Here is a 12,744-nt window from a genome sequence, read left to right as displayed (position 1 = left end):
GACGAGGCGATTACGCAAGAAATTCATTTCATAAAGATGAGTGATCTGGAAAAAGTGGTAGAGAGTGCACTGTCAGAGAGAGCTTCACACTGATCCTGTAATAAAGCACTTCACATGTAAAGACATCGCTGTGGCTCGACTATATGCCCCTGGCTTTACAATTGTCGGATTCTAAAAGAAAAACTAATGTTGAGAAGATGCATGTAAGGGAGTATTTTTGTCCAAACACACAGATATGATGGCAGAAAATCCCCAAACAAGATTCAGCTTGTAATTAAAGGTGTCAAGCCTGTATTGTTGTGTAGCTTAGATATTAAACTCTGTGTGTGGCCCTTAGAAATAATATTTGCAGTTTTTTTTTAACAAAAAAAAAAAAAAAAGAGAGAAAACATCAGATCAACAGAAGTCATGAATGACTCCTAATCACATGGATTAAAATAAAGCACTTTAACGTTAGGTGCTTAATACTTCTGAACAGGATGAATATGTTAGGACATGATATGGATTTACAAGGTGACAGAACAAATGGAGAAATTTAACTAAGAACATTCAGTTAAGGTAAAGTTATCGCTCCAGGATAAAGGACTTCATGTGTGTCAGAATGCACAAGAATGTCATATAAAAATTACCAATATAATTTATCCAAAACAATACAACAATGCTAACATTAGCTAGATGTGTCGCTCTGGTACAAGCTACACAGCTGGATGCTTTAAGAGGCAAGGTGCATTATACAGCAGCAGAGAAAGCGAGAGAGAGAGAAAAAAACTTACGACGCAGGAGACAGTTAAAAACGTTCAGAAGGACGAAGCTTTCTTCGCTCTCATGTCTTCTGCATAGCTGTCTGCTCTGAGACTTCGAGTCGACGCTGGCTGGTGGCAGCTAATTTAGCTTTTCAAACTGAGAGGAAGATTTTTGCTTAAAGCCAGATATTATTTTTTTTTTTCTCCACAACACAAAAAATAAATAACTGTCCGTACATTGAATGGGAGGTTGTCCATTAATCGAAAGCAGACTTGAGTGTACTAGCGATCAAGAAAGTCGCTAAATGTAAATATATTTTAGAGGATAAATGTCTTGTATAGATTAAATCTATCCGGACTGAAGCATACAGTCAGGTGGTCTGTTTGACATCGGAGGACATTACAAGCTACACATAACAACTAAGCTGCCTACGTCACTTCCTGTCGAGGCCACCAAGACGAGACTGGCAAAACCGATTAATGATTACAGTTAGTGATATGTTACATGTTAGATGACATTTAAACTTGTAATATTATTATCATATTCAGTTATTTTAATCCGCGCAGCAATATGCAGCCTTTTATTTATGTAAGGTACAATTTTTTTTCTCACAATAAGCAAGATACAGATATTTTTAGTAAAATTACAAAAATCTTGCCCTGCAACTACAGTAAACCATGTTGTAAAAACTTTTTCTTTTTAATCCTGCTAAAAAAGAGAATACAATGCAGTATCTGAATCTATCTGTATACTAAGATGTAACAATTTAAAAACTGTATCTTTAGTTCATCACGATTCAGACCATTGAAAGTCCCCGTACTTTAATAATTGCTCGCTTCTAAAAAGATTTTCTCTTTAGAGAAACCCTATCACATTATATTAGTCTACACCTGATACAGACAAGTACCTGATCTTTAAATATATTCTACAAACAATAAACCTGTGACGTCGTTCATGAATGCAAAAGAATATTCCAAGGCACCAGCTGCAGGATGTCCCTGAAAAATCAGATCTTTTCTGCCAGAAGTAAAAAATATACACATTGTATTACACACAAATGACTCAAAAAATGTCACTTTAATAATGAAGTTATTACAACATAAAACATGTTAAAAACACAACCATTCAGTAAGATTTGATTTGAAACAATGGCACCGTTTGCGCAAAATAAGACTTTGAAATTTCTTAAGACTTTTTTAATACTAAGTAAGACTGAAACAAAGCTGCCTGAGGTGGAGGATTTGATCTAAAGACAGTTGAGAAATGAACAAACAGCACAAAGTGATGCCTTTTGGATTACCATGACCTGGATGACTGAGAAACTTCACAGACATACATCAGAAATGCTGTACAGCCTTAAAGGTTGTGTGTCCTGGAAACATAACATAATTCCTCCCCTCACAGGCAACGTGTACTGAAGCACAATCCACCTCAACAGAAAAGAAGTAAAGTGCAAAAATATAAAATTTGTATCAAACATACATGTACCGTATAACATGCTATTGCAACTGTACCGGTGCAATTTCCAGTTTTCCAAAAACCAGCACAACCTACCAACTAACATCACTCATCTTTGGTCACTAAATCTAAAATTTACTGTATAAATATAAAACTGCTCAGCAAATGTGTCAGAAATAAAGTAACCTTAAGGTGAACATAGTTGTTGCTATGAACACAGCGCCACCAGCAGGACTGTGCTGAAAAAACAAGTATTATGTACAGGACCAACCAATACTTGATTTCTTAGGCTGATGTTGACATTAGACTTTTCATCCAGCTGGTATATATATTTTTAACATAATCATATTTTCAAATACCAGTTAAGACATTTCTGTACTAAAAGGTCCAATATATCAGCAACAAATTTAAATATAACCACACACTGTTTAAGTATTTTTTCTTTTTAAAGGCTACTTCTAGTTATTTCTCACATGACTTGCTTTTACAGTAATATCTGTTTAAAATTAGAGAATAATATTATTGTCAATTAATAACAAGGTTTCTGTTGGTATTTATTGTTTAGTCCACACTGTCTTCAAAGGACATACTAGTAGGCATTCTGGAGTAAATGTTAATTTAAAGCACTGAGCTGAAGAAAGGCAACATTTCAGAAAGAGCACTTTGTAGCCTGCAAAGGCACGACTTGGGCGGCTACCTAACAGTTTGAGACATATTGCATTTATGCATTAAATCCTGGATGAACAAGGCGAAGACCTAAAACGATTGTTTTGTTGTGATGCAACTTAATGCAACTGGACATCAAGGAAACCTTTATACTGTCATTTCTTTTGTGTTGGTCTATTGTTGAGCCCATCATAAAAAAATAAATAATTTTTTTTTAACGTCTTTAAAAACTATTCACCATATTCACTGTATGTTTTTGTCAAAATTTTAAAAGTTGAAACATTGGTGGACAGATTTGGTCTAGATATAAAAAGAAGAAGAAAAAAACAAAAACAAACAAATAAAAAAACTCCTGCCACAATTGGAGATCTCTGTTTCCGTACCGGACTGCCAGCTGCTCTCAGTATATTTTTGGTAACTTCATGTCAAAAAGTCTGAACAGTTTTTTCCTGGAAGACGCCACAAATATTTGGGGCTTCCTGGTTCCTCAGTGTAGCAGACTGAGGAGTCCGAGCGGGAGTAAAAGGCAAAGAGGCCAGGTCCCTAAGACAGAGGAGGCTGTATTTTGCCCTTTTTCTTTCTGAGCACAGCCATCACCCCTGTACCCACTGTAGCATTGGCACTGGAAGTGTGTGTGGAAAACAGTCAGTTCAGCCTTGCCAGGCGCTCCCACGACTTTCAGCTGACCGCTCTGACTGGTTATCTTGTGCGTGGAGGGGTTGAGATGCAGGAACGCATCGGTGTCTGGTTCTCTGCGAAGACAGCGGCCGTGGGATTTACAAAGAATCTGGCTACACTGCTTTGCTGCTGTCGACACGTTGAGCAGGTACGGGCCCAGCGGTCCCTGCAGATAATTGTTGAGAGTGGAGCAGCTGGCCTGGAGATTATTCAGAAAAAGAGACGATGTTAACACCAGATCCCTGAACACTAGGTTATTCCACATAAAACAACTGAGAATGTGCGACTCATACATTGCTGTTGGCGTAGGACGTGTCCCCCCAGAAGATAACACCTGCAGCTCCAAGTGCAACACTCTCACCTATGGTGGAGACCAAATCAGTCTGCAAGAGATTTCAGCACAGTTTCATACAATGTGGAAAATGTCATTGCACAGAAAGTTTATTTTATTACATGCTACTGACATTTCTAACAAGGTATGTCGACCTTAAAGCAATGCCAGTGATTTACTGATGGCTACCCAGATAAAAAGACACACATTTCATTTCCAGCACTGGTGCGTAGATGTAAAGGGACTGAGAACGGACTTTAAACAGTGGAAAACATTTTAGGTGAAAGTAAAGCTGCTGCTCTATAATGAATTTAGACAAAACAACAACTGTGAGAGGGGCATCCCTTTGCAGCCGTATATTTGTCATATTAAATGCTAATTCATTTACTGAATAACAAAACAATGTACTGAAAGATGAACCAACAATTAATTACGGACTAAATAAATGTATGAACCTCTTCCTGAACTGTTCCTCTAGACAACTTACCTCAGTTAGGAGGGTCATCTGACTGAGGTAAAAAGGTCGGGTGTACACAAAAACAGGACGTGCCAGTCCATCTCCAACAGACGCCAGGCGCATCGCCTCCTTCACCCGGTTTCGGACAAAGAGGCGTCCATACTTCGTAGAGTGTAGTGCAAAGTCCATGTATATCGAAGGGAAAAGTGCTGTACATTCCTTCCACAGCCAGTTAAGCTGATTATTTCGAGTTATCTCTGCAGGAGGACAGTGGCCTGTGTATTTGGTCAGGCCCTTCCTGTAGTCATGGTTGTAACAGTCTGGAAACAGGTAGAAGCCCCAAAGTTGATTGGGCCTCAGGTTTTTGGCAAGTTTCAGAGTCTCCAGCATGAAGGTTTTAGCCGATAACTCAAATTCTTGCTCTGCAACTTTTTTCACATGTTCCGCGGTCCAGTTAGGGTTCTTTTTGGCCAAAATTTCACAGGACTTATTTCGATAGATATCTTTCGGTGCCCAATTTCGGATCCACAATGGGCGCCACTCCTCCCAATCGATAACGGCCAAACCTTTTGCTTGTGGCTCTCGTATGTATTTGTCGAGACCTTCGGGCATCTTTTTATAATGCTGGCTGAGGCTGGCCAGTTGTGGAAGACCTCCATTCACCGCAGTGCCATCATGCTGATAATAGGGATACAGGCCAAGGCGTTCCTTGTAGAAAATTGTGAGATTTTGTCGGACAAAGCCCTCAGTGGGGTATGCCACAATGTCAAACTGCTCCAAAGACAAAGTGACGCGATGTCGAGGCACACAGTCCTGTGTCGGGGCGTTCCAGGCGAGAAGAACTGGCTTCTGGGAATATAATGGCCATCTTGTCTGCTTTATATCTCCCGAACACAAGACTGTCCACGATGTAAGGAGGGTCAGAAGTAAAAAAGGCAGCTGGCCAGCTGTGCTGAAGAGAGAGTGAAACACAGCCTCCATGGCGCTCACTGCTCACATCCACTCTTCTTTCCCTGGTAAAGACAAGCCAGTTTAGTAAAATCAAATCAAAAAGATGACTTCAGATATCTTGATTGACAGTTAAAAATGTTTGCAATTATGTGATGTGTGTAAAGAGCCCGTGGGGAGTATTTTGCATAGCTGTGGCTGAAGCTAAACAGACATACTGCGGACTGATTTTCTCTGGAAATAAATCTAACTGAGAGTAAAGATAACTAGATCACATATCTAATGTACATTATTATATGTGAGTAAGTTATTATTAGTAGTATAAAACACCGCAAATAACTCAACTTCCTCTTTTACAGACGTTACGAGTCATATTACTCATATTACATAGAAATCAGTTATGGGAAATTATGTAGAGCAATTGTAATAAACTACGTTCAACAGCTAGCTTATTTTCTTCAAGGGTTGTCTGAAACCTCTTTTGTCTACGAGCTAAGTGAATGTGCTGGAAACACATCAGCTCAAAGTTTCATTGAAACTGACAGACGTGCTAACGTTGCTATCGTGTTTCTTCTTCGTGTCCATTCTAACCTGTTCTGCTGAAGCCGAGGACACGGGTTTATTCCACTCCTGTAACGATGACATAAATCATTCTTCCGCCGCCCTGCCATGTGAGAAATAACAGTCATAGTCTGTTTAGTCCATTTTGTCCACTTTTAAGAAGTCCTCCCCACGTTGGTACCGAGAGAAACCGAGGAGTAGCAAAGAGACCGGAACCGTTGAGCAACAACAGCCCACTGCATTTTTATCGTGAGTAGGGGGGTTCAGGATAAGTTAAATACATATTTCTGCTGTATTTTATACTTTTTTCCTTGTTCACGACGAGTTATAACTGTTAAGTGTGTTGTACTTAAAACTTAACCATAATTGCTACCTCAGCTCACGTAAATTTCTAGATAAAAATAAATTCCAGTGAAGCCCACCCCCCCCCTCTTATTTAAACCCTCACTAGTATGTTCTCCAATCTCAGCGGAGGTAGTTTCATTGATAACAGCAGCATTTAAACTATTGGTACCTGCAGGCAGTATAGTAGGATGCTTATGTTTTCCTTTTTATATATATATTAGAATAACAGACATAACACAATAGTTAAATGCTGAGTTAGTTATTATCCCTAAAGCCTACTTGCGTCTACTGATGAAACACCCCTTTATATGATAAATTCTTGGAGCTTTAATGGGCTAGGATGAATTGGGAAATATACCATCATGTATGTTTCAAAACATGTACCAACATTTAGTTAATAGAAAAGTAAAAGTTTTGTGCCTTAAGGGCTCTGGAATTGGGGAACAAAGAACTCAAATCGGCAAACAATATTAAATGATCAACATAATAGTCTATAAGAGCAGCCCCAGATGTCTCTTACCTGCAGCTTTTTCCTTTCTAACCTCTAGATGAAAGTAAATCAGCCAAACAACAGGCCAAGCTTCCTACTCCATGATGACAGTCTTTGAGCTCCCTCCAACAACAAGCGGTAGTTCATCGCTATTTAAATTCCCACAAAACTCCTCCTCTGTTTGACCCAAGTTACACAGACGTTTGCAGACTATATGACTAAGTAACAGTTAATCAGTTTAAGATTAGACCATCATCCCATGTTTAAAACATGTTTTTGAGAAGGTGCAAAAACTCACATATTCTTTTAATAATAAGGTTAGCAGTGACAGTGCATAACACCTAACTTTGAGATTTCATGTCTAACAAAGTCTTTTTGTCAGCAAAAAAAACAGGTTGGAAGGTTTGCTGAGTCAATATTTTATTTTTATTTTTCAGACCTCAAACCTGCTATTCCCCTCATGGCCTTCTATAATATTTCAACTTTGCAAAAATAAACGAGAAATGATTACACCGCCATGTCTCCCCCATACTCAGCTGAAAGTGGCACTTGGCCAGAGGATAAAAACAGCAGCACACGCAGAGTAAAATCATTACATAAAAGTAATAAAGTGGAGAGGATTTTGGCGCAGACCCCTTTATCCTCTGAGGAGAGCAATATCAGACAGCTTTGTAGAAACCCTTTTCCCATAGATAGCCTTCACTGCTCTCTTCAGTTCATCCATACTTCATTAACAGACGCTTATGCACACAGGTTTTTCCCCCAAACAATGAGGTGTCTTTGCAATTTCCTCTGCAGCCGGGTAACTTTGTGGCAGGTGGAGGTCAGGAGCATTATTTTTTACTGCAGACCTTATCAGTTATTTATCAACCTTTGCCAAAATGCTTTATCATTATAAAAGATTATTTGACAAAAAGCTTTTCTAAGCTCGTTATATAAAGGTTCATCCAGGCACGCTGATGACTGCTTTTCCGTTGTAGGTTCATCTTCTCAGTATTGCAAATTCCTAACTGTCTCATGGGAGAACAGGAGATGCAACAGAAAAGTCTCCTTGTCAGTTTTATTAGCAAACGTATGGCCTGAATGTACTGAATCTTAATATAAAAACCATCATTGTGACTCATTGTGTGGAATTGGGGATAAAATTAGCAACTGATTAGTTTCTGATATTATCAGTATTAATGCATCAACAGGTGTTCACCACATCAGGCAAAGAGACTGAAGCCTCTGAAAAATATTGTTGTTGTAAACTCTCTTCAGGTTACTGAAACTGCACCGTGGGCTTCGTAACAGCAGCTCCAGGTTGATGTGTATTCTAGCACATTCACTGCTGTCCAGTTATTTCTAAAGGTTATGAAATACGTTTTCTGTCCTCATTTATACTGGAGTCAAATAAAACAGGGACAAGACAGGGGTCAGCATTTCAATTTGTAATTAAAAAACAGTCATAATAAATTAAAAGTGAAACATACTTTGCCAAAAGAAAACAACAGGATCTTTTATTAGACTCACTGCTGCTGAGTGTATACACATATAAATGTATACATGTATGTGTATATGTGCGTGGCTCTGAGGTCGCTGAAGTCAGTCCTTCCAACGTATTAATATCAAATTAATCCACTTTAGATTTTGTGGGCCACTGATTGTCAACTCCCTAGGCTGTTACCTATAAGCAGATCCTGTTCCATGCATAATAAAGCGAGTCACAATGTTGTCAGAAAACTAAAGTGTGCACTGACAGCGGAATGAACTGGTAACACAGTCCTCAAACTCCTTGAGTTCAATTAATCATACCAGAGGATAATCTGCAGCGTCAGGACTCTGTCAGGCTTCATCCCATGTCTGCACACACATTCACACTTACATGCACACAAACCATGATCTGTAAACTGAGTAGGTTTTTGCCAACTTGGCACTTTTCTGGATGCCCACTAGTGACCTATTCTGTGTCTTAATTGCACACAAGCCAAAAACAGATCACATGCAGAGGCTCAGCACGCAATACATCAGCCTGTCCACAAAAGGGCATCAACATATCAAGAGATCATGTCATTTTTAAAGGTGGTTCAGGATTCCCTCTGCAAGGGAAACCACAGGACGGAGTTGACACAGTGACTAGTCTGAGACACTCGTCAGACATTCAGTGAGGCTTCACAGAGGACAACTGGGAAATCTACATGGATGCACGGGTGGTCCAGCTTTATTATTCCCTGGAAGGACACAAAAATAAAAATCATTTGAGTTAATTAAACAGAGAAATGATGTTGGTAAGTAAAGTCAAAGTTGAATATTTTAATTTCCTCACCTGAGCTGTTAAGTTTTTGTGAATCCTTTTCAGCTTGGCTTTTTTCCGTCCATTTTTTGTCACAATTGTCTCTTCGTAGAACTCATGGGCCAAGTCACCATCTTCATCAAAGAACATAGAGCTGCAAAAAAGAGACTAAATCAATAAATTATGATTCTCCAAGACCCTCCACCTTAAAATAAAAAAGGCGGTATTTACATTCAAAAAACACACTTGAGCTTTTTTTTATTTTTTTTTACCAACTACTTCTGTAAATTTGTTCATAATACAAATTTTTATTTGATTCTAATCTGATCCTTTTTTCTTTTATCTTTCTTTTTACTAGCTACTGTGACCAAGTAATTTCCCTCGTGGATCATTAGTCTGTCTCAGTCCAAGTCCACGGGACTCAGCCTCTTAGGAACCTTGTGCATTATATTGTGTAGTTTAAGCAAAATGGTCTTTCCGTGCTTAAAAAGGTTTATTTTACATGGTTGGGGAAGTATGGTAAGAAATTACAGCTTAAATGTGGTAACAGTATAAATGTGGTAAATAAGAGGCCAGCAATAATACCACAGATTTGCTACAAAGATATGGTGTGTTTGTGTCTACTCATGCTAAATACAAATGAGGAGAATGAAGACCGAGGGGATAAATAATGACAGAAGTTGGATGAACAAACATACTCATGGGCTTTCTGTTATGATGAGTGACTGGATGGCCTGAACTGCTGGGCCAACAACATACATTTATGACTTCATCTTTTCCAGAGTCAACAACACTGGCTAAATATTTTTTACTAACATCTTGCATTGACCAGTCTTTTATGAATGGATCTCTTGTTATATTCTAATTTGAATATATGACATCACATTTGCTATTTTCAATGTCATCACTAGATCAGTGACTTTTCATGACTCCAACAGCGTTTGTATAAGTTAGTGTAAGCTGGGCCTGTATGTTAGGAGCATATACTGTGTGGACGGACGCTGTAGTTACCTTCGTCTGGTAAACACGAAAGGTGTTGCACCTGGGAAGCTTCGAACTCTTGTCAGTGTCTGCCCGTTTCCGTCTTTGGTTGGATCGTCACCACTACCTGAGCCAGAAAAAGGCCAAAATCCTTTGGATTTGGAGCCGCTACCCCCCATCTTCAGCTGCAGCACATTATTTTCTTGGGTCACAGGACTGCCAGTGGTGCTACAGTGTTACTGTACTAGATGAACTGAGAGCTTCAGGATAGGAGACCTGTCACACGACAAGAGGAAACTGGTCATTTCATGCAATATAACTTGGTGATGTATGACCTTTTATTGATTAAGCAAGCAAGAGGTCTGTACACATATATTGCTGAATTCCACATTTCTGGGAACAAATGTGAACAGTGTCACCACAGAAAGGGACTGTACTTCTACCTTTCAGAAAGGTAAACAGGTGGGTTTCACTTTACTGTAACACATACGGATTAAAAACATGGACTCTGAGACACTTGAATCAAATAGTATCATTCTAATGAATCAAATAGAGAATACAACACAGATGTAATAAGTGGTCCAGGGTGATACCGACTCCATGTATGGTAAAAATCCGAAGTATGTGTCCTGCATCTATGTCACTAACAGAAGGCCAGTGACATGACATTGCAAGCTGACGTTGCAAAATTATATTAAGACAGCTCCTCTAGCGTTCCGTACAAAGAAATCTACTTATATTATGCTATAAAAATAGCTTAAAAGGGTAAGTGGACGTCTGAAAAACAATATTTAGCTCTGATTAGAATCTTAAGGACTCGGGAGGTTTTCTAGATATAGCAGCTAAGTCAGCTAGCTAACCTTGACCAGCAACGCCAACACACATCGGTCCTTCTTTCATTAGTCACACATTTATTGTCACCTTATCTCCTGGCTGATAACGCCACATTTAGCTAAAGACACTTAGCACTGCGTTAGTAGCATTAGCCAGGTCAACATGTTTCTTATCAAAATAACGTTTACTGATATTGACAATAGCTCACACGAGCTGGTTTGATAACCACTGGTTGTAGCTCTCATGAAAACATACCTACACTGGGAAGTATCGTGTTCGCAGATCGGACTTCTTTTTTCTTTTGATGAGGTTTTCTTGCCGGGTTGCTAATTCCTCAAACGTCTGGTAAACACAGCTATGGTAGCTGTTTATGCTAACTAACGCTGCACGCTGTTCTTCTGTCTTTTCCTTTGACGGCTGGTTCAGAAACATTGAGAGCTACCGCCACCACATGGAGAGGAGGGTGACCTGGAAACACTGAACAGAGAAGAGATGCGCGAACCTATGTGGGACTTCAGTATGACGCACTTAAATCCAGACAAAATATTCAGACCAGTTTGATCTCACTGGGACCGGACCAGTACCACAATACCTTATTAACCTATAAATAACAACAACTCTTAATGTTTGCCTTTGTTTTAGTGCACAGAAGTGTTTACATTTAATGAACTGCCCTACTACGAAGCATGTAATGAATATTTCTTAAGAAAATGTCTGATGAAACCTCGGAATAGCAGATACTTTTATTGAAAAAATTGCAGTTAAAGTCTTCAGTGTCAATTATACACTTTGTAAATTCATTCCACGGCCAGGTAGACCACCTTTGACCCCCTACAGTTTGCCTATCATCTGAGTCTGGGGGTGGATGGTGCGGTCATCTGTCTGCTGCAGCTCACACCTGGATGGTGGTGGCTCAGTGAGGATCACTTTCTTTGATTTCTCCAGTGCCTTGAACACCATCCAGCCTTTTGTTCCTGGGTGGGAAGCTGCGGTTGATGGGTGTTGGTGGATCCTGTCTCCTGGATCACTGACTACCTGACAGACAGGCCACAGTTTGTGGTGGTGAGTGGTGTGGGAGTCCCACAGGGGACTGTACTTACTCTGTTCACCTTATACACCACTGACTTTCAGCACAACTCAGTCATGTCACATCCAGAAATTTTCTGATGACTCTGCAGTTGTGGCGTGTATAAGAGGGATGACGGGATGAGGAGGAGTACAAAGGACTGGTGGACAGATTTGTGGGGTGAGCTGGAAGGAATCACCTGCTGCTAAACGTGGACAAGACCAAAGAGATGGTGACTGACATCAGGAGGAAGGGAACAGCTCCTCAGCCCCTCAGCATCCTTGGTAAGGATGTGGCCGAAATCCTTCAACGTGTGCAGTAAGATGCTGGAGATCTTCTACCAGTCTGTTGTGGCCAGGACCCTTTTCTCTGCTGTGGTCTGCTGGGGGAATAGCATTGCAGCCAGTGACGCCAACAGACTGAATAAACTGATCAGGAAGGCTGGCTCTGTCATTGGCTACACTCAGGAAACTTTTGAGGTGGTGGTGGAGAGGCGGACACTTAACAAACTGTTATCAATCATGGATAATCCTGACCACCCTCTCCACCAGATGATAGACAGACAAGACAGACTTCTCCAAGAGACTCAGACAACTCCGTTGCCTCAAAGAACGCTACAGGAAATCTTTCCTGCCTCAAGTCAGATGCCTGTTTAATTCCTCATCTGTTTGTCACAGATAACACTCTGTACATCTTGTATTCACTTTCTTTCAATTCACTTATCTTTATAATTCTGTAAAAAAAATGTATATAGTATATTGTGTTCTTCCTGTTTTATGTAGTATGTATGTTGCTGAGTGCCTGTACCTTGCTGCTGCAAATGTGAAATTTCCCAGAGGGAACAGCTGCCATGTTGTTGCGGACCAGGGTGTAAGAGGCTGCCTGCCAGCAGACCTGCCTCCATGATGTCCAC

General features: G+C 39.9%; 3 protein-coding genes across 4 annotated transcripts in view; all 3 read right to left on the bottom strand.

Annotated features, from left to right (window-relative positions):
* The window catches only part of abhd14a (abhydrolase domain containing 14A), a 5,012-nt gene extending 3,879 nt beyond the window's left edge, over positions 1-1,133 (bottom strand). Inside the window, exons 1-2 of the mRNA XM_047583147.1 lie at positions 774-1,133; positions 1-45 (exon numbers count right to left, since the gene is read on the bottom strand). The exon at positions 1-45 is cut by the window's left edge and continues 236 nt beyond it. Of these exons, the coding sequence (XP_047439103.1) occupies positions 1-27 (27 nt within the window). The 5' untranslated portion in view covers positions 28-45; positions 774-1,133. The remainder of the gene's footprint in view (positions 46-773) is intronic.
* Positions 1,134-1,802: 669 nt separating this feature from the next.
* hyal2b (hyaluronidase 2b) lies at positions 1,803-6,076 on the bottom strand. Its single transcript, XM_047584249.1, has 4 exons — positions 5,874-6,076; positions 4,365-5,347; positions 3,840-3,929; positions 1,803-3,745 (listed from the first exon to the last, which is right to left on the bottom strand). The coding sequence occupies exons 2-4, from the start codon at positions 5,313-5,315 to the stop codon at positions 3,356-3,358; spliced, it is 1,431 nt and encodes a 476-aa protein (XP_047440205.1). The 5' UTR covers positions 5,316-5,347; positions 5,874-6,076; the 3' UTR covers positions 1,803-3,355.
* A 2,011-nt stretch (positions 6,077-8,087) lies between these two features.
* tusc2b (tumor suppressor 2, mitochondrial calcium regulator b) lies at positions 8,088-11,209 on the bottom strand. 2 transcript variants are annotated; one of them, XM_047584179.1, is made up of 4 exons: positions 11,025-11,209; positions 9,962-10,207; positions 8,984-9,104; positions 8,088-8,888 (listed from the first exon to the last, which is right to left on the bottom strand). In XM_047584179.1, the coding sequence occupies exons 2-4, from the start codon at positions 10,108-10,110 to the stop codon at positions 8,811-8,813; spliced, it is 348 nt and encodes a 115-aa protein (XP_047440135.1). In that variant the 5' UTR covers positions 10,111-10,207; positions 11,025-11,209; the 3' UTR covers positions 8,088-8,810. The 2 variants fall into 2 exon arrangements, with proteins under 2 accessions (XP_047440135.1, XP_047440134.1); XM_047584178.1 differs by having other exon boundaries at positions 11,021-11,207.
* Positions 11,210-12,744: the final 1,535 nt, after the last annotated feature.

This window comes from Mugil cephalus, chromosome 4 (assembly GCF_022458985.1).
Source record: "Mugil cephalus isolate CIBA_MC_2020 chromosome 4, CIBA_Mcephalus_1.1, whole genome shotgun sequence".
Classification (NCBI taxonomy): domain Eukaryota; kingdom Metazoa; phylum Chordata; class Actinopteri; order Mugiliformes; family Mugilidae; genus Mugil; species Mugil cephalus.
The sequence above is the reverse complement of the archived record's forward strand: the minus strand, read 5'-3'. Positions and strand labels throughout refer to the sequence as shown.